The sequence below is a fragment of the Stenella coeruleoalba genome, assembly GCF_951394435.1.
Source record: "Stenella coeruleoalba genome assembly, chromosome: 9".
Classification (NCBI taxonomy): domain Eukaryota; kingdom Metazoa; phylum Chordata; class Mammalia; order Artiodactyla; family Delphinidae; genus Stenella; species Stenella coeruleoalba.
In genome coordinates this window covers 14,384,842-14,411,399 of record NC_137155.1, presented here as the reverse complement: position 1 = coordinate 14,411,399, position 26,558 = coordinate 14,384,842, and the positions used below count along the sequence as shown (strand labels likewise).

Below are 26,558 nucleotides of genomic sequence, written 5' to 3'. Positions count from 1 at the left end.
TAGATTTCATGAGATTAAAATACACAGACAAAAGTGGACTTTTGATTTGTTTTTTTTATTTTTCATGTCTCTTATGAAAATCAAAGGACAGGATTCAAGTGGCAAAGCTGGTGGCCCCAGGGTGGGTGGCAGGGAGGGTGTGGGCCGTGGTCTGGGTGGAGGCACTGAGGGAGAGAGGGGAGCTGCCCGCTGTGTGCCCTCAGGAGGCACGAGGACTCGGGGGCAGGAGGACCTGAGGAGGTTGTGGGGACAGTGGTGGGAGAGGCTCCCCTGGGCCAGCCTTGGGCCCTGCCCTGAGTAATGGTAGAATTCCCTGTTACGGAGTCAAACTGTCTGCTTGCCCAGTGGTTTGAAAAGCCCTTACACAATAATGGCACATAGAAGAATACACATGTGAACTGAAATAACCCAAACCCAGAAAGGAAGCCCAGCTAGATCCTCAGCAGACACTTTTAGAGACAAGAGATGATGAAGGAAAGGTGACCCCTTTGTGGTGTCCTCTGTCACGAGCTCTTCCCGTGGCCGCAGACGGCTGTTCTTCTACACACACAGAAGGAGATGATGACAAAGTAGACCAAGCTCTTGAGGAGGAGAAGGAGGTAGGTGTAGCAGGCACAGGTGTTCGTGAGCTGCAGCTGCAGGGAATCTAGAAGACATCTTGGTTAGTTTCACCTGTTCTTTTGAGAGGCTAAAACACAGTGATGGGGGAACGCATCACAGTCAGAAGTATCAATGAGATTCGTATGAGGGGTACAAATCAGGGAAATCTGCTGGTGTTCACAGTGGAGTGGTTGGGGGCTTAGTAAAGAGAACATTGCACAAAGTGGAATAAACATTTTAATCCAAATTCTCTGAAACTTTAGGATCTCATGCCTCAGTCACCTGTATTTTCTTTAACATCTCTCATGGTGGCTAGGATGTTATTAGGTAATGACACTTCCTCTCCTATCAAGTTTTCAAAGACATATATGATGTGAAGAAATAACTAACAACAGTGATGACGGGCCTGACTTGGCTACTGAATGGACCACAAGGCTGAGTCCGTTTCTGGGGAAATTTCCCTTTTCCCACGCTTCATCTTCATAGAGTCAGAATTCCAGAATCACCAGCACTTGGTGTGGAAAGGGATCTCAGGAGGTGATGTGCTCAGAACTCACTGCCCTCAGTCAGCTCAGGTGTTAGGTGAGTTCCAGGCCCCCTGATAGGGGGAACGAAAGAAGGATCAGCAGGGCCAGAGCCAGTGCTTCTAAATTCACTTAGAACCTTCATGTGGGGAGAAAGGACCACCAACTAGTACTGATTCTGTGCTAGCTAAATGGACACCCTATTCCACATATGTGGCCTTATGTCTGCAATAACTGAGTCGGGTGTAATTGTTCCCTATGGGCGGATGATGACTGTATTGCTCAGAAAATGTAAGGAATTTACCCATATTCATGCAACTAGTAATGAAAGAACTGGGGTTAAAGTCCAGTCTGTGATAGCGGAAGCCCACGCTCTTACACCCCTGCCCACTCTGTCTCAGGGCTTTGACCTTGGGATTCTCGCTCTATATTTATATCTTAGAGGAGGGATAGAGAACTGAGTAAGCGCATGCACCATTGATTCAAATGGGTTGGGTTGAATCCGCAGATAGAGCTGTGTGGCTTTGTACAAGGGACTTAATTAATTGTAGCTCACTGCCCTCATCTGTAAAGTGAGGGAAAAATATTGTCTCAGCTCCTAGGAGTATTAGAAGCAGTAAACAGGATATGTAGGCAAGACACAGCACAACACCTTGTGTATACGAAGTTCTCAGTTAGTGTCAGTTCATGTATTAGGTACTAGCAAGGGCTAAAACTTAAAAAAAAAATCTACAAACAACTTGATACCACGTTTCCCTAGTCATTAGAAACACAAGCCACACAAGTGGAGGAAATCCACTGTTGAAATAATTCGGAACCTATCACTGCACCCCCTAATTTAGAGTCACGTCACACCAAAACCGGCATTTACTGTGTTAAGGTGACTCCTAGGAAATGATGATAGATTTACTTAAACTATCACTCAGTCTATTTCTGCAGCATCCAGACATTCTGGTTTTTCTCCCTTAAACCAAGGAAGTTCAAAAGTTCAGTTTATCCAGAGGAAAAAAATGTGCTGCAGCCTGACATAAAGGCAAACCTAGACAAAAACTTACCACTTCCTTTTTTCACGCAGGCATGTGTAGTGACCTCTACAAGAAATAAGAGCAAGTATTAGTGAATTGGTTGTATCCATTATTTGACAGTGTGCATCTCTGTGTGTGTCTCTGGATAGACAGACTGATAGAATCTGCAGAGAGAGGAGAGAATCATTAAAAATAAGATGCCTACAATCTGGGAATAGATGGTCTGGTTCAATGTAATTCAGTAGATCTAGTGCATATACTGTTTTCTGTATCTGAGGACGTTCAAGTTCATGAAGGGTACATTTTTGTTTTTCTTTATTACAACTGGAGGGTAATATCCAAGACCATCTTGGTTTCCTTCTGTGTTCGCATCTCCTACACCCCAAAGCGTTCAGGAAATACTGTCAAACGACAAATCGTCAGAAAAAGCGGCTGCTCTACATCTTCAGCGCCCACTGCTGACGTGAAGGGATGCTCCCCAAACGGATGCATCCAATCCCAGAATCTACAACAGAATCTCATGTTTGAAGGAGTCTGGCTTAGGTAAATTTCCCATCAAAAAAAAAAAGAAGTGAAACCTTTCCAGATCACACATACCCCCAGTATCCCCAACTCATGTATGTGATTTTCTGCAGTTGTGGAGTTTGTGGACATCAGGATAACAATATAAATGAGGCTAATAGCTAGCGAGTGATTATTACTGTGCCAGGTACTTGCTTAAATACTTCATATGCACTATCTCCTTTAACTCCCCAGTGACACTGGAGTGAGTTGTATTTGGGGGTATTGCACGGTACAAAAGAGGAATAAAGATTAGAGGATAAGTCATATCAGTGATGACAGAGTGCATTCAAAGGATGGTCATGGGGGATTAAATGAGATAGAGTAGGTGGGAAGTACTTTGTAAAAAATAATCCATAGAAATAAAGAGAAATTAATCTATAGAGAGACAACATAATTCCACCATGGTGGACACTGAAAACATCTTCTTTTCCAGAGATCTTAATTATTCTTAACAAATGAAATATTTATTACAGGAGCTCAGCATTTCAGTTCAATTCTTTCCAGGATAGAGAGAGAGACCAAATCATATTTCTAGTTAATATGAAAACCTGAGGTGAAAGGTGTATTTATCTACAATGAAAAAAAAAAGGCAAACATTCATACAAAAACAAAATTTCTTAAAAAAAATAATAGACTGTTGGATGGAGGAAATCAGAGACACTGAGGTTGTTTGGTTTATCCTTTTTCTCCTACATTCATACAAAAACAAAATTTCTTTAAAAAAATAATAGACTGTTGGATGGAGGAAATCAGAGACACAGAGGTTGTTTGGTTTATCCTTTTTCTCCTAGGTGTGTTTTTGTACATATGATAACGGTTCTAGTTTATGATATGGTTCAGGGAGCTCTTTAGTTGGTTTGCTCTAAAAAATGGCTTCAAGGTACAAGTATCCCCTATTTTTCAAAAGTTTACGCCACTTCGCTTTTACGAAAGACCTACATTAGTACCTGTTTTTGCTAACAGAAAGAAATCTGAAGAGGATTTTCACTTTTACGAGAAAAGGTTAAAAGCAAAAATAGCATTTAGTGTTTGTTTTGCAGCCAGCCATGATAGAGGCAGCGGGCGCTCCAGCAACAAGAACAGCATCGCCAAGGGACTACACTCAGCATTTCAGCATCAAGCTGCCATAGCTCTGACCTGTTATCTGTGAGCATCTGTGCCTTATCTCCATTTACTTTGCGCATCTGTTAGCAAGATCTGTCTTAAGATGATTGCTTCTTTGCTTTATGCCTTTCATCTTAGGAAAGGTTTCATAGGAACAATCTACTTTCAGGTAGAGGGTAAACCTGTGTAGACTTTGGGGTAAATTCCAAGAAGGAAAATGTTAGTACACTCTTGTTAGATGTTAAAATATACTTAAGAACTGACATTAATATGTCTTAAAAACCTCTTTCTTTTCCTTTCAGCGAATTTATTTATTATAAGATAAATAAAAATCACTTATCACCATGCATTGATTGAGGTAAAAACAATAGCATAAAAAGTTTTCATCATAAAATTTGTGTGAATATCCTAAGTTCTCTTTCTCAATCAAGAACTTGGACCAGATTACTTTTATGAGCCTTCAAGATCACTTCACTGATTTGTGCTTCCATGTTATATTTTTATCTTTCATTAAGACAGCAAAAAGAACCACCAACAAAAACTTCTATGAAACAGCATTAGGAGTTTAGTGTAGAATGACATTGACAGAAATGCCCTCATTTGCTATGTTGCACTGAGAAGCCCATGGAAGACATTTATTTCAGAAATGGAGTGCCAAGTAAAACACATTATGAACTGGAACTTCTCTCCTTTATGATCGTCATCACCATGGAACTTATCATTTTGTTTTTCCCTGATCACTAGCAAAATCAAAACCTAATAAGACCTTTAAGCCCAAGGTTATGTTAAACTTACACTTTGCGTATTTGCTTCCCCTCTGTTTCTTAGCTGTAGAAATAGAAAATTAGGGTTGTTTTTGTAATCTTACTCTAGTTAGTTTGAGAAAAGCATATCAATAAATATGATGAATGCATGAATAAATACATCAGTGTTATGGTTTGGAAAGCAAGCATTTTCACTGACGTTATTTCATTTGCTCTTCATCGCAGCCCCAGGACAAAGCCAAGGCAAGTGCTCGGATGTAATTTGATCATTGGATGAACTCACGATCTGAGAAGATAAAAACTTGCTTCAGAAATTCAGACTGCTACACACCAAAATCTCTGCACAGTTTTGTTCTATGCTTGGTTGCCACTGCTTAAAAAGTTTTCCTAACCACAGAGAAAAGAAGTGATAACAAAATGGTTTCTTCTGATGGGCACTCTGGGTCCTTTGGTCTGTTAGGTGAACACTCAGGTCATTAAGTCCCGAGTCCAGTGAGTTACAGGACCACTGCCAGGGCCAAGGTACAGCCAGCCCTCTGCCCACACTGTGTGGATATGCACAACATCTGCATCAAAAGGTCTCCTTTGGGACATCATGCCTGAATCATGAGAGACCCTGAGTGATTAGGAAAAGTGTATATTCTCTTTACTGTACTGCATCATCCTGGGACAGTAATTCACCCGAGAGTGTTCATCCACACATCCCTCCAGGCCCGGCACGTGCTAGGGCTGCAAGAGAAGTTTCTTGAGAGGCGTTTACCAATGGCAAGAAATACATTCATTATGTAAAATGGGAGTTAAGTCTGTACACTTAAGGCTCACCCAATCTTCAATTACAAAATTTTAGCTTAAGTGGTAGGTAAAACACAAACCTCAAAAACCTAAGACCATAATAAACATGAAGCAGTAATTATTCTACATTTTGTTGAGCCATGATCTGGCTTCCTCAGACGAACACCATTTTGTCATTTAATAACTCATTATTTCTGGGTTTTACTTTGAGTAAAGTAAGAGTGAAGTGAGAGGAACTCTGCTTGCTGAGTGGAACCTTCTTGAAAGATGTGTGATTGTTCTTATTTCCTGATCAAGTAAGGTCATCAAAAATGGAATCTCTCTTTGTGCATTTATTGTGTGCTAAATTGATAGGTACTTTGACATGCGTTGTTTCATTTAATCTATACAGCAACCCTAAAATACATCATTGTGACCTTTATATTTCAGATGATAAAACTGAGCTGAAAAAGCTTCAGTAAATTTTTTTCTTTTTTATGCTTCAAAGCCAATACAATTTTAATTTTGTGGGGAAATAGCAGGACATTTATGCTACCATTAAATGTAACAACATTTAACAATTTATATTTGTTTTTCATTAATGCTTGATCGTCAATGTGGGGTATTTTCTTTGAAAAAAGAATTATGGGAGGTTATGTTTCTTTATAATCACATACCTTTGTTAATTGAAGGGAAAAGAATCTCTTGATCAATTCCTCTTTTATTATTCTCAATTGAAGGGAAAAGAATCTCTTGATCAATTCCTCTTTTATTATTCTCGTGTTTGACGATACATACGAGTTCATTATCCATTGACTTTTTAGTCACGGTCAGCCAGCTGAATTTCATGTATGTATCATTAGTCTTGATGATATTTCCCTGCTGGGATTCCAGAACTCTGTTGCCATTCTTTTCTTTCCAATAGACCTTAATGACATCAGGGAAAAACTTCTCGAGAAGGCAAAGATGTGTTCCAGCCTCATGGAGGTTTATTTCATCAATCGAAGGAAGAAATATAGTGGGCTTGGGAGACATGTCTCCATCAAGGCTTCTATCTGTAGGGGATAATGGAATAGAATTGAAAATTATTAGAGAAACATAAATATTGTGTGGTTTGGAACAACCTAGCTTACAGTAAAAGGCAGAAAAGCTTCCATTGAATTAGTTCTCATCATGGCCTTTCATCCACAGTAGATGTCTAGGTACTCATTATTGCTCTTATTTTCAATGGGAAGAGATGTTCAAGAGGTTATATAACCTGCCCAAAGTCACAGCTGTTCAGAAACAGAGGCTGGCTCGCACCTTGGCTTTGGTTCCTTCTCCACTTGCTAAGTTGGAATATGACTTAAAACTGCCCCATATCAATGCTTGGAACATTCAAGAACAAATTCATCTTCTTAAATCTCTTTTGTTCTATCATAGTGGAGCCTGTTTTAAGGGGGATGAGAGTGGGTGGTAGGGTTGGGGGAGGAGACCATGTAACTTTGATGGTCTCTCGACAGGTAAGAATCTTTAGTCACTTCTAAGCTATTTCCCTTTCCTATCCTGTGTTTTGTTAACACGCTCTCTTTGGCTGGTTAATACATTCTTATGTTCTGCATCTCTGTGGAACCTCATTCTTCATTTAACTGATTCTGGAATGCACCATATTTATCTTAATTCCTAAATAAATAAATGTCAGGAGGGGGTTATCATTTTAAAAACAATATACAGTTACTTGTATTAATGGGACTCTACCTCCATCTGTATCTGACAATCTATCAAGTTGAATTTTGAGCTTCAAATGTGGGTCCCATGCTCAGTTCTGAAGTGAAGAAGTTCTCCTTATTTTGAAGCTCAGTTCTGAAGTGAAGAAGTTCTCCTAATTTTGTACAACTTCTCAATGTCACATCTGAACCACTCCAGATTTTTGAGGAGGGCAATATTAAAGTTGCACCTCCAAAACACTGCCTTGAGTTTAGAAGTAAAACAGCAATACTTCCAATATTTCTGTTAAAATATATTATTTTTGGAAATGCTTTTATATTTACCTTACCAAGTAATGCACTTACAGAATTTTGTTCCACTTTAGAAAATGTTCATCTAGAACGCATTTTATTTTGGAATTTCATTTGAAGTTGAAGCATGACTAAGAAGGCACCATATTTTGACTTTTATTGTCTCCCCCCAAATTTGAGTCTACCCTGTTGGGCTGCTGAACTGTTTTCAAGCTCAAATATTTCTGTGTTTACTTCTGCTGAATAAAGAGTATATATAATTAGTGTAATGTTAAAAGTTATGGTTCCCGAGTTTTCTTGCAGACATAACGTCAAGATATGTACAAAACCATCACAGTTTGCAAAGGATGTCACTCGAATGCTGGAATGTTCTTGATTATACATTTATTGTTAATATAACAACTGAAATTATAAATGTTAGAACTCTTTCCAATTTGATCTTCAACTGAAACACTAATGCTTTACTGATATTGTCTTTTGACTAGTTTGGATTTAGTTTAATAATTCAATGGGCAATTTCTTAAGAAAAGAACTGGATTTCTCCATTGAGCAGAAAAGGAAAAATATTCTTGAGAATTTCTGCCTTTGTAGCCAAGTTCCTGATTTTTATCATAAATCAGTAAGCAAACAATGTTGATTTTTTACTCATACTGTAAATATAGTTAGTTCACAGTGTGCTTATTTTAATTTTATACATCTCAATTTTAGCGCAAATAATATTTGATTGATTATAATAATGACACTAAAAATTTCTCCAACTGTATATGTACTTTGTTGATCTTGATTTACACGTTCTATTTTGTCTTGTCACATTTTTAATCAAATAACTAATTACAGCTAATTTATATTTAAATAAGAATTTCAAATTTATGACATTTCTAACTACATTTAATTGATTTTACATATCGATCATTTTCTGTATGAATTTAATTTTTTTCCTTATAAACATGAGTATGAAACTCAAACTTACTGCCTATAAATTTTAGAGGCAATAAATATTGGTGTTGAGATAATAGCAATTGAGATAAAGGATTAAGATTTATTTTCTTGTTCTATGTGCCTAAAGTGTTCATAATCTATGTTTACAAACACAGAACAACAGAAATGAAAAACAGACACATTTTAATCTCATTTTTCTTGCTAAGTGAGGAAAAATTCTGCTAAAGAGAAAAAAGTATGTCTAAATTCAATCTTTTTGTGTGAGTGGACAGTAAAATAACTTTTCATTTGAGCAGTTAGAAGTACAACTGTATTCACTGGAGAATATCTGTTCTGTTAATATTATAGGCTGCAAATAACTCTATACTGGACACAGTTCTCCTGGAATAAGTTGTAGATACACCTATCCAGCACCTAGGATGAGTTAGCCAATGTGCAAAGTACTTTATTCACACTGTCTCATTCAATTCCAGCACAACCCCTGCTCGATACATACTGTTATCCCATTTATGGATTAGGAAACTGAGGCCAGAGAATCATCTCCAAGTTCACATAAGCAGTAAGTGATGGACCTGGAGCTCCAGCTCAGCCTGATGCCAAAGCCCAGGCTCCTTGACAACACCCTTTCACCATCAGAAAAGTAATACGTCAACTCACAAAACTTACCTGTAATAGCAAACTTCAGCCTTGGGTCAAACATTTTCATAATAATTACATACGTATGAGCACTTTGTATAAGTCCACATGGACACAAAACTAATTCCTATCACAGTATGTGCACAGTGTTATCTGTGCTGTCCTTTACTATACAGATTTGTTTAAAACCACTTCTAAGGTTTCTACATTTAAATACCATCACAGCCTTGTTTTTTCTAAAGATTCTTAACTATTACTCTAACTTCTTCTTCCCTCCCTCCAAAAACTTGAAAAAAATTGCATTCCTCTGATACCTACCTGTGACCACAAGTTTTGTCCCATCGCCGAAAATTTTTATGTAATAACTCCACAGTGATTCAACCCATATCAAAAACTTTAGACTAATTTAGCTTCTCTGATTTCTTCAAATCCTAGTGGAACTATAACAGCCTGCTATTCAAGAGACCAGGGCTCTGTTCCTGGTTCTTTTTGCTCTTAACAAGTTCTGTGTCTGAGCTAATCAGGTAAACTAAAGCCTTTATTTATTTGAAAACAATGATGTTAATGTAAATCAGTTCATCATCCCTACCAGTGCTGAAGTGAGACCAAAATAAAACAAGATCTGAAAAGCAATTTGATTAAAAATGCTACAGAAATGAGGTTATAATTATTATTATTATCATTATCATTTTATTAGCAATTTGTGATGATTGTGTGGTCCAATATGACATTTTAATCTCATGGGACCAAATCATGCCCTCACCGCTAGAAATTCAGTATCTGGGGGTTGCAATTGGATCTGTGGCAATCAAGCAGGAAGACTGATTCCCTGGTTTGCTGTGCTCTGATATATCTGGAAGTTTCAAAGCCTTCATCATAGGAAATGTGTCTTTTACACACCCAATGAATAGGCAATATATCTTGTCTTATCCCCTGCATATCTATGGTTAAGAAAATCAAAGGGAACATTGGTTAAATATATGTAATCAGTATATGGGACTACTTAACTCGTGTTGTCCAAAACAAATGGCTTTTTCCCAATCAACAGCATAATCTATTGGCATTCGAAGTTTTACCAGAAATTTCAGCCTCAATCTGACTTCTCTCCAGCTCATGCTCAGAGTTCAGCTTGCAACTCCTGGCAGTGGACCTTCAAGGCAGGATGACTAGAGAAATGGCAGGATGCCTGGTCCTCAAATCCTATTATTGTCACCTTGGATCACGAAAACTTGCCTGACATTATCTGCTGAGGGTCACCATCCAAATGACATTAAATGTTATGGTGCCGTATCATCGATGCACTGGGAGTATAAACTGGGTTGGCTTAAAGACCATTTCTTCCATTTTATGGAACGGATATTGAAGTCAATGTCCATGCTTTACATCACTTTCCTCCTTCAAGACCCCTGCATTGAAGTCTTTTTCTAATTTTATGGTGGGAAAACATATCATATTTGAAAATTTGGTGTGCTTCATTTTATCAGTTAACAAAGGGTATGTATTCTACTACATGTTCCCCTACCTTCCTTTTTCTTTTTTTATTCACTTCTTTTTACTGAGATATAACTGACACATAACTCTCCTACTTTTGAGCATAAAATCTTACCCTGTGCTTCTTGCTAGATTATCAGAGGCCTTTTTCATTCTGCTTCCCTTAGTGCCTTTGATCTTCTATTCTTATTTCCTGCTCTGCCTCTATATATGTTTGCTCTGTTAGGTCTTCTCAAGTAGATTTTGCAAACAAGCAGTTTAAGTAAGTGACAAATAGTTTCTGCATTATAGGTTGCTTGTTTTTCTGCCCTAGGGGTTCATAATTAGTAAGATCTAACTCCAGGATGATATGAGGTATGGTAAAATATGTTTACTAATCCTAGTTCTGTGATATAGAAGCAAAACATGCAGGATTCAAACAGACCGAGGGTGCCAGAACATAAGGTGAGGCTTTCTTTCTCAAAATTATTCCTCACAAAACAAGGGGCTGCCTATGTGTCAGTGCCTGTGCAACCATTCATATTAAAAGACCCTCTTCTAATACTCTGCTCTGATCAAAAAGTACTACCTGGACAAGATATCAACTTGAAAGGAACTCAGTTAAAGCTGGTTTGGGAGTATTAATATTACCTGGTAAAAATTATTTGGGATTGAAGTCTCTACAGTTTGTGCTTACCTTGCACATGTATAGAATAACAGAATAAATTTTACAAATGCTTTCCTTTTATTTTATAAGTGGGTAATTATTTCTTTGAATGAAATACCCACTGGCATCATCATATGGGGATCAAAAAACAAACAGACCCTGAGATGACTTAGTAAGTTGCTCTAAGGTAGATGTTTTAGGTGCCTGTTTAGGGTCTGAACAAAATTTTTAATGAAATGTGTGGGCAAAAAGCAATATTTCTCAACTGGTTTTGTATTGACATAATTTTTAACTTTCAGGTGTAATCCAAATAAGAAATTAAATACTACAATTGAATATTTGACTTTTGTCTATATCTCTATAAGCTTATATGTTCAAGTTGCAAAAAAAAAATATTTAAAAAACCCCACTTTTTTTACTTCCAGATATTTCTACTGCAAGATGAGAGAGCACCTTATATTCAGGTTAATAATATTTGAGGTAATGCTTATTACATTTTACCACTTTTACCACTTTTTAGTAACAATTGGTCATAGAAACTGAGAGAATTTTTAAGTACCGACCATTTGTTCTAAAATGACCTAAGACTAGATGGTAATTAATACATTTAGCTGCACTCCTGATTTCATAAAGAATTCCAATGAGTAAATGAGTAACAATTTAAATTCTGGAGAGGAATTGATCTTTTTATCACAGACCACGTCCCAACATTTGTGGTAGGTAATTTTCATTTTTCATTTTGTTTAATCCTCACAACATCTACTCGAGATGGTTGTTGCACAGATGGAATAAGTGAGTAGAAATATATCAAACTGTTAACAGTGATGTGTCTATAAAAATTTTTAATTTTTCTTTATTTTGGTATTTTTCAATTTTTTCCCGCAATGGGCATGCATTATTTGCATAATTTTTTAAAGCACTAACCAGCGAATCAAATTTTATTTGCTAAAGGATCATCATACAGAAAGTGACAGAATCAAAGTCCATATTTTTCCCTGCACTACACACTATTAAAAATCATTTTTTCAGGACACTTATGAGTTGTATCTGGGTCACCTTTATTTAATTTGATTGCTATACTTTTCATTGAATAGACTCAGTTGAAAAAGGGAGACCGGAATGTTGCTTTTCAATTTACAAATTCATTTGTTCATATGATCACCACCACTAAAGAGATCAAAATATATAATTCTTTCATTTTTTTCAATGCTTTATCAACTTTGTGAAAATTTTTTAAAACTTTCATTTCCGTGGATCTCATAGGGTAGGAACATACTTGAGAGATGTTCCCCCCTCATCCAGGCAAAATTTCACCTTTAAGGCAAATGAAGAGGGAATAAATTTACTGGATTGAATTTAGAAAAAAAAAAATCCACCTTAAGACATGCTTGAATATGGTCGCAAAGTTAAATATCTTGCTACTTGATACTAATCATTCTCTAACTAAATGACAAGTTGAACAATATTTGTCCAATTTTTCCATCGGTTATTTCTGGAATCAAATGAAAAAACCACCTAAGAGTCTTTGAAATTTTCCAAGACCCAATGAACCTAATGTATCCACCACTGAGGGACTCACACTTGGTCTAACTGGCTAATTCTTGTCAATGTCCTCTGTACTAGGTCAGGCAGAGAAGGAACCAGGCAGACGCCAAGGACCTGGATGGAGTCACCGACCTCTCCAGAGACCCCACCCTGATTCGTGACCAAACAGGGATCAAATCCAAGAATTCTGGGCCAACACCAGCACTGCAGTGTGCAGTGCCTGTATTGCTTGCCTCCCTCCCCTACCTTACTACAGAATTTAAAGAATATTTACCTGTAACAATGAGCTGTGTTCCAGAACCAAACACTTTGACGCTCTTGCCATGTGTTAGCCCACTATCTAAAAAGCCTTTGTAGAAAGCTCCCTCTCGGCCTGCTTTAAAATTATGCCCATAGTTTTTCAATATTTGTGTAAATATATTTTAAAAATGGCCCTGCTAACAATAAACAAAGGTGGAACTCAAGCAAAAGCGCATTAGGTATGAACGTGATCAAGAATTGAAAAATTGAACCTGCTCTTATTGGGCATCTTGGGTTACATCTGCTCCCATCTCCCCTCACGTACACTGGAGAGTATGATTCTATCTTTTCTCACCATTTTGCCTAAATCTTCTAAATATCCTCCCTTAAAGGGTTTTCATGTATAAAATCGGATCATGCTTAGGGTATACAGTTAATGTTTCTTTAATTTCCAAAGTTGAACTAGGAATAATGTATTTGATAATTTAATAAATGCTATTTTGTGATATATATGTATTGAGAGGTAGGTATCTGGGTTAATTCTAAAGTAACTTCTTTCCGGAATCCAATCCTCATTCAGTAGACCAGATGAGTTGCGGCAGAGTGTGAATTTTTAATGATGGCCTCTTAAGCTATTCATTGCTGAAAGACTGCTCCTTTCTACCTGAAAATAACCTTATGGTTTCAAGGGCATTGAAATAAACTCCTCCGCTGCTCATCAGAGAATCCTATTCAGTTTGGTATTTCTCAAGCATTTGGTACCACCTTTCCTGCACTATTTTTAAAAATTTTTATTTAATATTGGAGTATAATTGATTAAAAATGTTATGTGAGTTTCAGGTGTACAGCAAAGTGATTCAGTTACACATATACATGTATCTATTCTTTCTCAAATTCTTTTCCCATTTATGTTGTTACAGAATATTGAGCAGAATATAGGTCCTTGTTGGTTATCTATTTTAAATAGAATAGTGTGTATTTGGTATTTTTCGCTCCCATCATGTCTGGAGAAGCAGTTCTAAGTTATGCAATTTAGTATAAATGCTATAATTCTTTTACCAGATTCAATATTTTTAGCAAATTTGATGCCAATACAGAAGGAAAATTGAGTGAAATGGTGTCAAAATGAATTGCCATTCTATAAAGATACTCTAAGAATTATATTTTGAGTATTTAATAATTGGATATTCAGTATGACTTACATGATCTTTTCTGGGAGGAGCAAGGTCCTTTCGGTGCCATGATTAGAAGCAGGAGCATTATTTTCACACATGAGTATTAATACAAATTATGAGCTATTACTAATTAGGTAGTCAATTACAAAATCCTTTTTAAAGGCCAGAATACAAAAGATTAAATATTCAGAATATAAAAACATGACGTTTAACATCACATAATGGTCCAGACCCTGCACTTTGGAATCAACAAGTCGCTATTGGGTCCCAAATTTTGCCACAGTAACTAGTCATGTGCCTTTAGGCAAGTAACTGAACTTCTCTAAACCTCAGTTTCCTTATCTATGAAATGGGAAGAAGAGGATTCCTGTTGAGGAAGGAGATAAGGCACTGAAACTACTTATCTTGGCGTCTGGTCCTCAGTAAACAGTAGGTGATATTATTATTCCCTTTATTGGGATGGTTGTGGCCATTTCATCAAAATCTTCCAGTAAACAAAGTATATGGATTTTATAGGTATTACATCAATTAAGAAAGGAAACAAGCTCATCAATGCAAGACCTCCTACCTCTCTGGCAGCCACGGGCCAAAGAATATGGGGCCCAATCAAGCCAGAATCTAGAAGACTTTTCCACTAGACTGGAAGCTGTTTGAGTGTTGGGACCTGTCCTATCTGTGTCTTGTTCACCCTTTTATCTCCAGCATCCAGCACAGAAAGTGTCCTCAATAAATGTTTGCTGAGAGAAGGAGCAAATGAGAATATACAACCATGCAGACCCTTTTCATGGACTTTGGAGCTGAGATGGCTCACTGAGCTCAAAAATCCCATGAAACTGGTCCACATCCAGGCAATGTAACAAGAGTTGTAACTGCATGAATTTCAGCTGATCTCAGCCTATGTCTGAGAAGCTAGAGTAACAAGAAGTGAGATTTATCAATGTTCTATAGTCATTCACTATAAGAATTTTTTTGCACTGCTGTTAAGGATGAGATGAAAACCAATAATGCCATTTTTTCAGGTTATTGGGAGAAAGGAGCAATATGTTTATCTCAAACTATAGAGAAGAGGTAAATATTGTCTCTCATTTAAAAGCCCATCCATAGCGTTTCCCTGGTGGCACAGTGGTTAAGAATCTGCCTGCCAATGTAAGGGACACGAATTTGATCCCTGGCCCGGGAAGATCCCACATACCTCAGAGCTACTGAGCCCGTGTGCCACAGTTACTGAGCCCACGTGTCACAACTACTGAAGCTGTGTGCCTAGAGCCCGTGCTCCGCAACAAGAGAAGCCACCGCAATGAGTAGCCTGTGCACCGCAACGCAGAGTAGCCCCTGCTCACTGCAACTAGAGAAAGCCCACACACAGCTACAGAGACCCAACACAGCCAAAAATAAAGACACAAAGAAAAAATAAAAATTTTTTAAAAATCTATTAAAAAATAGCCCATCTATAAGAAAAGCATTTTGAACCAATAACTTACAGCAACGGATTACAGACATGGTCCTCAAAATACTTTAATTTCTACCCTGAGTCTATTCTTTTTTGGATAAAAAGTTGAACTTCTAAAAGTAGAATTTGAACTACTAACAAGCAGGGAAAAGCCATTTACAAGAGAGTTTTGTTTCCATATACAGTGACCAGTAGCTGCAAAATTGCTGTTCAGATGCTGAGGACAAGAATGTGGCAGTCAGATAAGGGGGAACGCTAAATTGTTTTGTTTTGTTTTTTCTAAAAAGCAACTATGAATTTTTCACTATTAAGTTAAAATAGAGAAAAGCTACTTACCAGGGAGAGTTACTATGAGCTTAGTTCCTCCTCCAAATATCTTGATCCAACCTGAGCTATCACAATGGTTAGAGCGCCTACAAAAATCTCAGCCTTCTCCTAGCTTCATGACGTGACCAGCAGTTAAAAAACTTTGTAGAGTCAATTTGATCTTCCAGTTCTTTCGAACGTCCCTGAACGTAGGTTTCATGGCATCTGATAGTTTGTAGATTTTCCTCAAATCAATTGACCCAAATGTCTGTTTTCCTCCGAGTCATAAACTTTAAAAAGCACGGATAGAAAATGAAAAGGATAAAAACAGGAAAAGAAGAGTTCAGCACCAACTGGTCAACCAACTGCTTTTCTAAATTACCAGGAAAAGTATTCAGACGATTAAGGCTTTTTTTTATTTCCAGGTGTTCGGTTGTGTTGAAACTGCTGAGTTTGCATCAAAGAAAGTCTCTTTTGTTCTCACAAACACCAGGGCTGCTCCATTAGTGATTAGGGAATGCATTTCTGAAAGGAGGAAACGCTTCAGTAACTGAAAATGCAAATATGCCAACACAAATATACTGAGCACTGTGAACAAAGTTCTTCTTTTCTCCTAAACCGCTTTTACCATTGGGCCACATGATTTTTAAAAAGGCAGTGTCAAATGAGAAAATAAGTCCTGTGATGACTTATTATTTTTCGTGGGATGAAAGAAGAAATTTGTAGCATTCTGTCTCTTTGAAATAATAGATTCCTTATTTAAACTAAACCTTAAAAACTAAGCCTAGTTCTCTGATAAGTTGAAAGATGTCTTCTTGGGATGCTGTCCTGTAGTGTTATGTCACTCAATATGGATCAGAGGGAAAAGAAATTGCCAGAAGCAGCTGAGTGCTCCTCTGAATACAGATGAGCTGTCCAACTGCCAGGACCCGGACAGGATAGGGCCTGAGTATCCCCATGTCCACTCCAGATCCACTTGGTTCCGGCCTCAGTCCTGTGAGCAATCATTGCCTCTGCCCTGACAATGAAAGTAAGAGGAAGCCACGGTGGGCTACTGTTCATTCACAGCAGCTCAGAACCCCCAACACAATGGGGGAAGACCTGAATGAAAATCACGTTTAGAAAGGGATTTTTAACTGAAAATTCAAAGGTATTATTACTTGGAGCTGTCAAACACCCTTTGCACCCATTGTAGACATAAATGATGCCCACTCAATTCCTTTCTGATAGTTTTTCCTCTGTTTTACCTTATTCCAAGAAAATGAGGAGAGTTATAAAGTATTTTAGGAGTTGTCTATATTTCAAGATCCATGAAGGTAGTAAAATACAAAAAAGTAAAGAGTTACAAAATCCTTTATTAAATTACAAAAACTAGATGAAGAGTATAATATTTTACTAAAGGGCATAAAGTAAAACCTGAATAAACAGATATATACCATATTTGTAAAGGAAAAAACTCAAGGTCATAAAGATGCTAACCTTTCCTAAAAGCATGTATATAAATTGACCTCAATTCCAACCAGAATTATGATAACATTTTATTTTTTGTTCTTTGTTGTAAAATGTCGGGGTGGACTAGATAAGTTGATTTTAAATTCTAATGGGAAGAATAAATATGAGATAATTGAAAAATATTTTTAAAAACAATGGTGAAGAGACATTTAGCATAGAAGATTTTATCACTTATTACAAAGCTACTGACATAGTAGCATAAAGGTGTAAGAATAGTGAAACTTATATAACACAGAAATCCTCCAGAAGGTGGTCCAAGTGTACGCTGATATTAAAATGTGATCTGGTATATATATATTTTAATTTATTGTTTTTGGCTGCATTGGGTCTTCGTTGCTGCGCACAGGCTTTTCTCTGATTGTGGCGAGTAGGGGCTACTCTTCGTTGCGGTGCACGGGCTTCTCACTGCGGTGGCTTCTCTTGTTGCGGAGCATGGGCTCTAGGCGCGTGGGTTTCAGTAGTTGTGGCGCGCGGGCTCTAGAGCGTGGACTCTAGAGCGCAGGCTCAGTAGTTGTGGCTCACGGGCTTAGTTGCTCCGCGGTATGTGGGATCTTCCCGGACCAGGGCCTGAACCCGTGTCCGCTGCAATGGCAGGCGGATTCCCAACCACTGCGCCACCAGGGAAGCCCCAGTGATCTGGTATTTTTTAATAATAGGGAAATAATAGATTATTTTTAAAAAAGCTTTGGACTATTGATTACCCTGTTGGAAAAAGCAAAAATAACTCTCTACCTCATACCATATAAATTGAGTTCCAAGTAGATAAATATCCAAGTGAAAAAGAATCTAGAGATGTGAGCTGGAAAGAAGTAGGGGACTAATTGGGTCTGTTGTGTAGGGGAGCTTGGAAAGGGAAGAGGATTAAGAAGCACCTTTACTTAACACTTAATGTTTCAGAGGAGAAAGTTGGAGAATGTTTAGTTTTTTCCAGTATTTTCAAATAAACTTTTTTTTTTTTTTTTTTTTTTTTTTTTTGCGGTACGCGGGCCTCTCACTGTTGTGGAGCACAGGCTCCGGACGCGCAGGCTCAGCGGCCATGGCTCACGGGCCCAGCCGCTCCGCGGCATGTGGGATCTTCCCAGACCGGGGCATGAACCCGTGTCCCCTGCATCGGCAGGTGGACTCTCAACCACTGCGCCACCAGGGAAGCCCCATATTCTCTTATTTTTGAATGTGACCATTAAATGGGATCCTTAGAGATGCTGTGTCCTCGTAGTGCCTTAATATACCTTAAAAACAAAAGCCATTGTTATTTCCTAATATATAATGAGTGCATCCTCAGTATGGATCATAAAGAAATACAAACAGAAGAGAAGACAATCGTTTTTTGTCCCATCGCTCAGAGACAATTACTTGGTAACAGTTGGTACATTCGCTTACAGATTAATTTCTGTTCATTTAAAAAATTTGTTTCACATAGATATGATGATATCGTATACTTAAGGTTGTGCTTTGTCTTTATTACTTAATATGATACCATGAACATTTTTCTACTCTGTAAGTACTTCCTTGCAGTATTCTGACTCTTAGCAAGATTCCCTGGTTCACCACCACGTTGACTCAGATCGCTTAGGGTCCCACAGATTCTATTCTTTTTACATAGCCAGTCCACAAAACAGGAGAGCATAACAGGAAATCCATTACACAATTCATCACTCATTTTTTTTTTTAAATAAAGATCGTTTTGTGATCTCAGATTAACATCTTTATTCTTTTTTAAAAAATTTTTATTTATTTATTTTTGCTGTGTTGGGTCTTCGTTGCTGTGCAAGGGCTTTCTCTAGTTGCGGCAAGCTGGGGCCACTCTTCATCGCGGTGCGCGGGCCTCTCACTATCACGGCCTTTCTTGTTGCGGAGCACAGGCTCCAGACGCGCAGGCTCAGTAGTTGTGGCTCACGGGCCCAGTTGCTCCGCGGCATGTGGGATCCTCCCAGACCAGGGCTCGAACCCGTGTCCCCTGCATCGGCAGGCAGATTCTCAACCACTGCGCCACCAGGGAAGCCCCATCACTCAGTTTTGAACCCTTGTTATGCTCCCTGTAGCGACCTAGTGTCATCTGCCTTGCCTTTCATGTTTCCTTTCCTTACTGCCTGCACCTCCCAAATAAACTACTTATACTCATATCCCAAGTCATCTATTCTGGGGAACCCAAACTAAGATAGGTAGGTATTGATGGAAGACATGTTCACATACTGAGGTATGGGGAAGTCATTCTTGTTTATACCTCATTTGGCTTGAACTTTGTGCTAACTAGAACAGCCTGTCTTATGGCCTGTCAAACATATATTGCACATTCGCTTTAACCATTCAAGGGAAAAAAAAGAATGCATTACCAGATTATTTAGGATGTCCACTTTGAAGATACAAATGAATGCCCTTCCCTTCCTATGAGGTCAATGCTTGTACTCCTTTGAAGATGAGATTTCCTTTCCAGACACCGAGGTCAAGCTGAGTCGCCATGTACATACTGATCTGTCTCTCTGAGACCTTGATGAAGTGTGCCCTTGTCCTGTTCGATGTCTGTCCTTTGTTCTGACAGAAACAAAACTGTTTGAGGCATCCCAAATGGAGCCGGGTTCCATTGTGGATGTGTTTTCCGGCACGTTCCTGCATTACGGGGAACTTGAATTTTCTGAAGTGTATCAAACTCAAGGACACGACAAGCCCTTTCAAAAACAGTACCTGCTCGTAGCTGCCAGCTCAGAGTCACCCTTCACACCTTGCCGACTCTAATCCTAATTACTGACAGAAAAGCTGTGGTCCTTGAATCTGTGTCTCCTAGGCTGTCTTCAGGTTAGCTCAAGTAAAAAATTTTTTTTCTCTTCCTATTAAAGATGACTTATGAATGATTTGCATTGACAGACAGTTGTGTCCCTTTACTAAAGGCCACAGCTCCTGGCAGGTGACCTCTCTTTCTTTTTTTTCTTTTGGCCACGCCTCACTGCTTGTGGAATCTTTGTTCCCCAACCAGGTATTGAACCCGGGCCCTCGGCAGTGAGAGCACTGAGTCCTAACCACAGGAACGCCAGGGAATTCCCAAAGTGACCTCTCAATACAGATACCCTCCCTGTTGTCATAGCAGTTCCGTGTCCCTAAAGGTCTAAAAGGAGAGTGACTTCATGCTGCCGTGCCAAAGCTGAAGGACAGAGGCTACACAGCCCACAAAACTGAAAATCATTACTCTTTGGTCCTCACAGAAAATGTCTGCCAACTCCTATTTTAGTGCAATTAAAAATAACATTTAGGGCTTCCCTGGTGGTGCAGTGGTTGAGAGTCCGCCTGCCGATGCAGGGGACACGGGTTCGTGCCCCGGTCCGGGAGGATCCCACATGCCGCGGAGCGGCTGGGCCCGTGAACCATGGCCGCTGAGCCTGCGTGTCTGGAGCCTGTGCTCCGCAACGGGAGAGGCCACAACAGTGAGAGGCCCGCGTACTGCAAAAAAAAAAAAAAAAAAAACATTTAAAGGATTACTGTTTACCTTCATTTATTATACTCATAATGCACATCATTTCTTTATGGAAATTCAAATTTTTGACCTATACCATATTTTTTATGCCTGAATAACTTCTTTTAACATCTCTTAAGAGTAGGTGGGCTGGCAATGAAACCCCTCAATTTCTGTTTTGTCTGAGAATTCTTCAATTCTCCTTGACTTTCGAAGGATATTTTTGCTGAGATGTCAGTTTTCCCTTCCAATATTTTAAAGATTTTTGTCCACTGTCTTCTTGTTTGCATGCTTTCTGAAGAAAGTCTACTATTTTTTCCCCATCTGGCTGCAGGCTTCCTCCCCCATTCGGTAACTATTACCACAAAAGAAATCACATCTCCATGCCTGTGTTTCATCACCTGTAAAATGTGAATCATGACAGCACTGATGTCAACGGATTGTCCCAAACATGAGAAAAATTAGACCTAAAGGATTTAGAACGGTGTCTGAGAGAGAGCAGCAGCCTGAATAAATGGACTCTGTGGTGCTCTGCAGGTTCACAGCAGAATCCCGGGGAAAAGGATCCTGACAGGAGTCTCCACCTTGTTGTGTGATCACCTAATGCCCCTGGGGGTCAGAGGCCTGTGCAAAAGGAAGTGCCCTGGTCGGGCTGTCACACAAACCCTGAGTGAGGAGTTAACAGTGACCCCCTTCCTGCAAGGGAGGGCAAGAGCCCCATCCCACATTCACCCCAAATATGTAGGGAGTAACCAAACTCTGAACTTATTCAGGATGGCCTGAGAGAGTTGAAGTAGCATGGGATTTGGAGGTTCAAAAAGTCATTTTGGGGCTTCCCTGATGGCGCAGTGGTTGAGAATCTGCCTGCCAATGCAGGGGACACGGGTTCGAGCCCTGGTCTGGGAGGATCCCACATGCCGCGGAGCAACTAGGCCCGTGAGCCACAACTACCGAGCCTGCGCGTCTGGAGCCTGTGCTCCGCAACAAGAGAGGCCGAGATAGTGAGAGGCCCGCGTACTGCGATGAAGAGGGGCCCCCGCTTGCCACAACTAGAGAAAGCCCTTGCACAGCAACGAAGACCCAACACAGCAAAAATAAATAAATTAATTAATGTCAGATGCAGGCTTGAAAAAAAAAAAAGTCATTTTATCTCTCTAAGCCTCAAATTATTAGTATTGAAGTGGAAAAAGTGAGAATTACGTTGCAACAGTGTTGTGACGTTGATATAAGATGTAATACCACCAGCGTGTTTTCTGGCAATGGGTGATTTCCTCTTTGAGGATAAGCCATGTAACTTTCAAGTAATCTCTGGATAGTAAAAAAAAATATCACATGCGACTCGCTCTCTTTAACGGGAGACTTAGGCGGGGCTCTCAGCTGTGCAGCCTCAGTAGTTGCTGGTATTGAGGATGTGGGTAGGCACAGAGCTGGAGATGGTTCTTGTGTGTGTTACCCAAGAAACTCTAACACTGTGGACATAAACCCACCAGGCACAGTAGTACGTGGCCTCATCTTCTTTCTCTAAGAACCTTATGTTCAAGGTAGAAGTGGAGGTGCGGACGTCTTTTCTGGCCTCAATCTTGTTTTTCTTCCCTCCTAAGTCTTTTGGAGCAGCGGCTGTTACGACGTATACTAGATGTTCCATACCCTGATTTGGTTTATGCCGGTACCAGTGGATGTATTCGTTGCTGAAGTCTTGAGAGGATACCTTGCAAGATATAACTACACTCTTATCTCTTACTCCAGTAACTGATATTACAGGTTGCTCCGACTTTAATTGCCCAAGGCCAACTGCAAGCAAAGAAGAGAAATTCCCATAAACAAATGACATGTAAAGAGGCAACGATAAAGACCTTCTTCAGTCTCTCCTGTAGACTGAAATGATTCGGAGGCAACTCACAAGCCCAGAGGGAGGAGAAGAGGATCGCTTCCAGGAGTGCCATCCCGTCCCCAGACTGGCTCCCTGGGAGGAGGTAAGAAAGTGAGGGCTCTGTTGGCAGGAAGTCTCAGGCCAGTGGCAGGAGAGCCGGGCTGGATCTCGTGTCTCGGAAGAAGCGATGGATCAGGTTGGGTGGTTCTCTAGGGTTCTTCATGACCTGCTACGGATATGAGCAGTTCTGGTTTCGTGGGGTTTTCCTGCCCCTGAGTGCTGGGCAGGTGGGCTAAGTAGGCTCACGATCTGGAAAGAAAACCCCGAGACGAATGCGTATACCTGGGGGTGGAGCAGTTCCCACAGCCACTCCCCTCATCCCCCTGAAATTCCATGCTGTAGTAACATTGATACAGAAATATGTACAGAAATTGTACATATGTAACGTTGCTACAGAAATATCCCTACTGTGTTTTTTCCCTATGTCTATCTTTCTGTAACTGGCTGGTGAGCCAGGACTCAGGTATGAAAACTAACCTTTATTTTTCTGTAATGCTACAGAAAAAAATCAGACACTAGAACATCTCCTGGACATTATTTTAAAATTTATTTATTTTTGTCTGTGTTGGGTCTTCTTGCTGCGCAAGGGCTTTCTCTAGTTGCATCAAGCGGGGGCTACTCTTTTTGCAGTGCTCAGACTTCTCATTGTGGTGGCTTCTCTTGTTGCAGAACACGGGCTCTAGGTGCACGGGCTTCAGTAGTTGCGGCATGCAGGCTCAGTAGCTGTGGCTCGTGGGCTCTAGAGCGCAGGCTCAGTAGTTGTGGCACACAGCCTTAGTTGCTCCACGGCATGTGGGATCTTCCCGGACCAGGGATCGAATCCGTGTCCCCTGCATTGGCAGGCGGATTCTCAACCACTGCGCCGCCAGGGAAGCCATCCTAGACATTATTTAATATGCCATGTGCACAAGCACTGGGGTATTTTTGTTTTTTTTTTTAATTAATTGAGATGTTACCATGCAAATTATCAGTCAGAGAAATCATACTTTGTTTACAATCAGGGTGCCTTCAAAAAGGGATTAGATTACAATTGCTAGTGGATCTGTGAGACAGAGTGATCTATGGAAATCAGCTTCACTCAACCTGGACCTGAGAACAGTCTCATGAACTTTATGTCACATGCAGGAGTATTTTAAAAGCAATATTCTGTTTAATATGCAACGGTAATCTTTAAAATTAATATGGTACCTAATATCCATTGAGGACTTGCTATTTGTCAGGCATGGTTCTAAATGTCCTCTTACAATTTTATTTAATCCTCTTAATCAGCCTGTGAGGGAGCTGTTATGAACATCTCCATGTGACCAGTGAAGATAGTGGCAAACAGACTCATTCAGAGACGTGGAGTTGGTAAATGTGATAACTCACATAAGTAACCTTTGTTTATCAGAGAAAATGGGTAAAGTACGATATAAAGAAGGACAAAAGAGGCATCATCCATCCTTTACTTTCAGTTTGAATTTTTCTGTACATTTTTATGGCTAGAGATGGGATTGCTGGATATTATTTACATAAATACACATTTAAGTGGGATTTGCATTGGGGCTTTATATTCTCTTCTCTCGGTTAACTTATGATAGTAAGCAACATTGCTTTAACTAAACTATGTGAATGCTATTTCTAATGACTAAAGATAAGTCAACACCTTCCAATACCACTTACCCTATCTGACATGAGCTGAATTATTTAAGCTTCTTCTGCCTCACTTTCCACCTTGACTGCATACATATCTCTCAGAGGTTTTAGGAGGCTTACATTATCTTATTACATGAAGAAAATGCTCAGATATCAGTACCTGGCACACCCTGAGTCTTCAGTGATGTTAGGAAATCTTGTTATTACTATTATCAAACAAGAGAAAGTTACTTTTTTTACAGTAAAACCATAGTAGCTCATTTAGTAAAGTTAGGTTATCAAAGTACATAGTAGAAATAAAACCGTTCGTTTTCTCAAGGATATTCTTAAGATGTTGCAGAACTCCCTCTTCTCTTTTTAAATTCTTCTATCAATACAACCTCTATAATTTTAATAGATTGTTATATCCTCATGAATTTACTTTATATTGTATTGTGGGTATTTTTCAATTCTATTAATAAATCCACAACACGTTGTTTTCAACGGCTGCCTAGTTTTCTACCCTTTGAACACAATGTAAATCTTTCCCTGTTATTCACCATTTAGTCCGACACGTAAGAACCTACTGGAAACTTCTCCTCTAAGTTGTGACACAGGGGGTCCTGCTTTGGACGCCTCATACTGCTTTATGAGGCACTTTTGAGTACTCAGCAACCATGTCAAGAAGGGAGCAGAAGTAGGTTGACAAGCTTGTCCTCGAGTTTCTGTCTCAAAAGGGCTTATGTTTTCAGACCTTTGGTTTCCCTAAGGTCTGGCTCTCTACCTTAGCTTGTGTTCAAAGTTTAGGTAACCAGTAACGCCCTATTTAATTTCAAGAAATTAATGGCGGCCCACACTGAGTGAATAAGATGGACAGAAATTAAACAGACAGGATGCAATCAGAAAAGGTTGCCTGCATCAGAGGCAAGAAGAGAAAGGCTGACAGACTGATTCTATGTCAGTCTTTCCTGTGACTCCCCCTTCTTTCTTTCCATGGCTTCCCTGAATTAGAAATAGGACTGGAATATTTAGTAGACAGGATGATGGGGGTGAATATGTTGCCATGACTTTGGAAATTATCAAATAAATAAGGGAATACTCATGGCACAGATGCAAAATGATATCCAGGGGGTGCCTAGTACGTACTGCATAAAAAGAATGCATGGATTAGAGGATAGCCCTTTGCTTCACAATTATTTGAGAGGTGGCATCAGAAAACAATAGATTTTTATTATTTTATACTTTGGAAAATACATTGCTAACTTATTGGCATTTCACATATTCTGTGAAGCCTGCAATGACTCAAATCCTGCTCACCTGATTCAGTATAAAATAATAAATTGTGCCAGTGAGTGTTCCACAAAGGTGACTTTTATTTTCTCCATGGAGGTAGGAACGATGCATAGTACTTCTTTTTATCCTCTTATGATGAAGAGGACAGACCCTGGAGCTAGATTTCCTGGGTCCAACCCGATTGTGCCAGGTACCAGCTGTGTGACTTGGACAGATTCCTGAGACAAGTAGTATCTTATTTACCTCGTGAGTCAGTGGCTTCATGACAGTAACAGAAGAGGCCTCCCGGGTTACCGTGTGGGTTAAGAGACTTAATATGTGCAAAGAACTGAGAACACTAATAGAGAATTCTCTCACACACAGAATTATTAGCTGTTCCTCTCTTGGGTCATCTTCTGACTCTCTTCATAGGCAGAGCCGAGGGTTACTCACAATTTGATGGGTTCATCTATTGGCTTCAGTAGCTCAGACCTCTACTCTGATGAAGTCAGGCTGGAACAGCCTTGAATGTGAAGAGAGGAAACATCCTGCTGCTCCCCCAGAAAAAAGACACTTGCTCCATCCCAAATTTATCTCGAGTATTCTGTTTGTTATAAAATTGTGATCCTTAAATTTTCAGGACAGCCTCAAGGTCCAGTTAAAAAAGCATAGACTTCCTGTCTCTGGCCAATCATTTTAATTCTCTAAGCTTTAATTTCTTTATCTATAAGATGGGCAGATAATGATTATCATGCAGGGGAGTTGTAATAATTACGCGTGGTAATATATATGTACCAAGTCTAGGAGTCCTGGTACGCAGTGATTCCTTCCCTCAGCCTGAACGATTCCCAGTTACTGGAAATCTCTGGATGGTGATATGATAAATGAAGCCCGTGTCTACTCCTTCCCAGACAAGACTTTAGTTCATTGGGAAGTTGTGTTAAAGGAAGATTTGGGAACTTCATGGTCAGAAATGCTTGCTGCTCAAGATAGGGCCTGATGTATAAG

The 26,558-nt window shown here is 39.4% G+C and overlaps 1 protein-coding gene across 3 annotated transcripts; it reads right to left on the bottom strand.

Moving 5' to 3' along the window:
• On the bottom strand, positions 1–22,270 carry TARP (TCR gamma alternate reading frame protein). Of its 3 annotated transcripts, none has more exons than XM_079931521.1 (5): positions 22,212–22,270; positions 15,808–15,863; positions 6,030–6,407; positions 2,180–2,215; positions 1–646 (listed from the first exon to the last, which is right to left on the bottom strand). In XM_079931521.1, exons 1-5 carry the CDS (start codon positions 22,244–22,246, stop codon positions 504–506), a joined length of 648 nt encoding a protein of 215 aa, XP_079787647.1. In that variant the 5' UTR covers positions 22,247–22,270; the 3' UTR covers positions 1–503. The 3 variants fall into 3 exon arrangements, with proteins under 3 accessions (XP_079787647.1, XP_079787648.1, XP_079787649.1); XM_079931523.1 differs by having other exon boundaries at positions 525–688; XM_079931522.1 differs by lacking the exons at positions 15,808–15,863; positions 22,212–22,270 and adding an exon at positions 9,243–9,284.
• Positions 22,271–26,558: the final 4,288 nt, after the last annotated feature.

Excerpts from the sequence above, each read along its gene's own strand:
- TARP (XM_079931521.1), bottom strand. The coding sequence starts at position 22,246 with ATGAGGCCACGTACTACTGTGCCTGGTGGGTTTAT. Across the intron at positions 15,864-22,211 it reads ACTGTGCCTGGTGGGTTTAT|CTCAGGTTGGATCAAGATAT; the intron begins GTCCACAGTGTT and ends CCATTGTGATAG. Across the intron at positions 647-2,179 it reads CTGCGTGAAAAAAGGAAGTG|ATTCCCTGCAGCTGCAGCTC; the intron begins GTAAGTTTTTGT and ends GATGTCTTCTAG.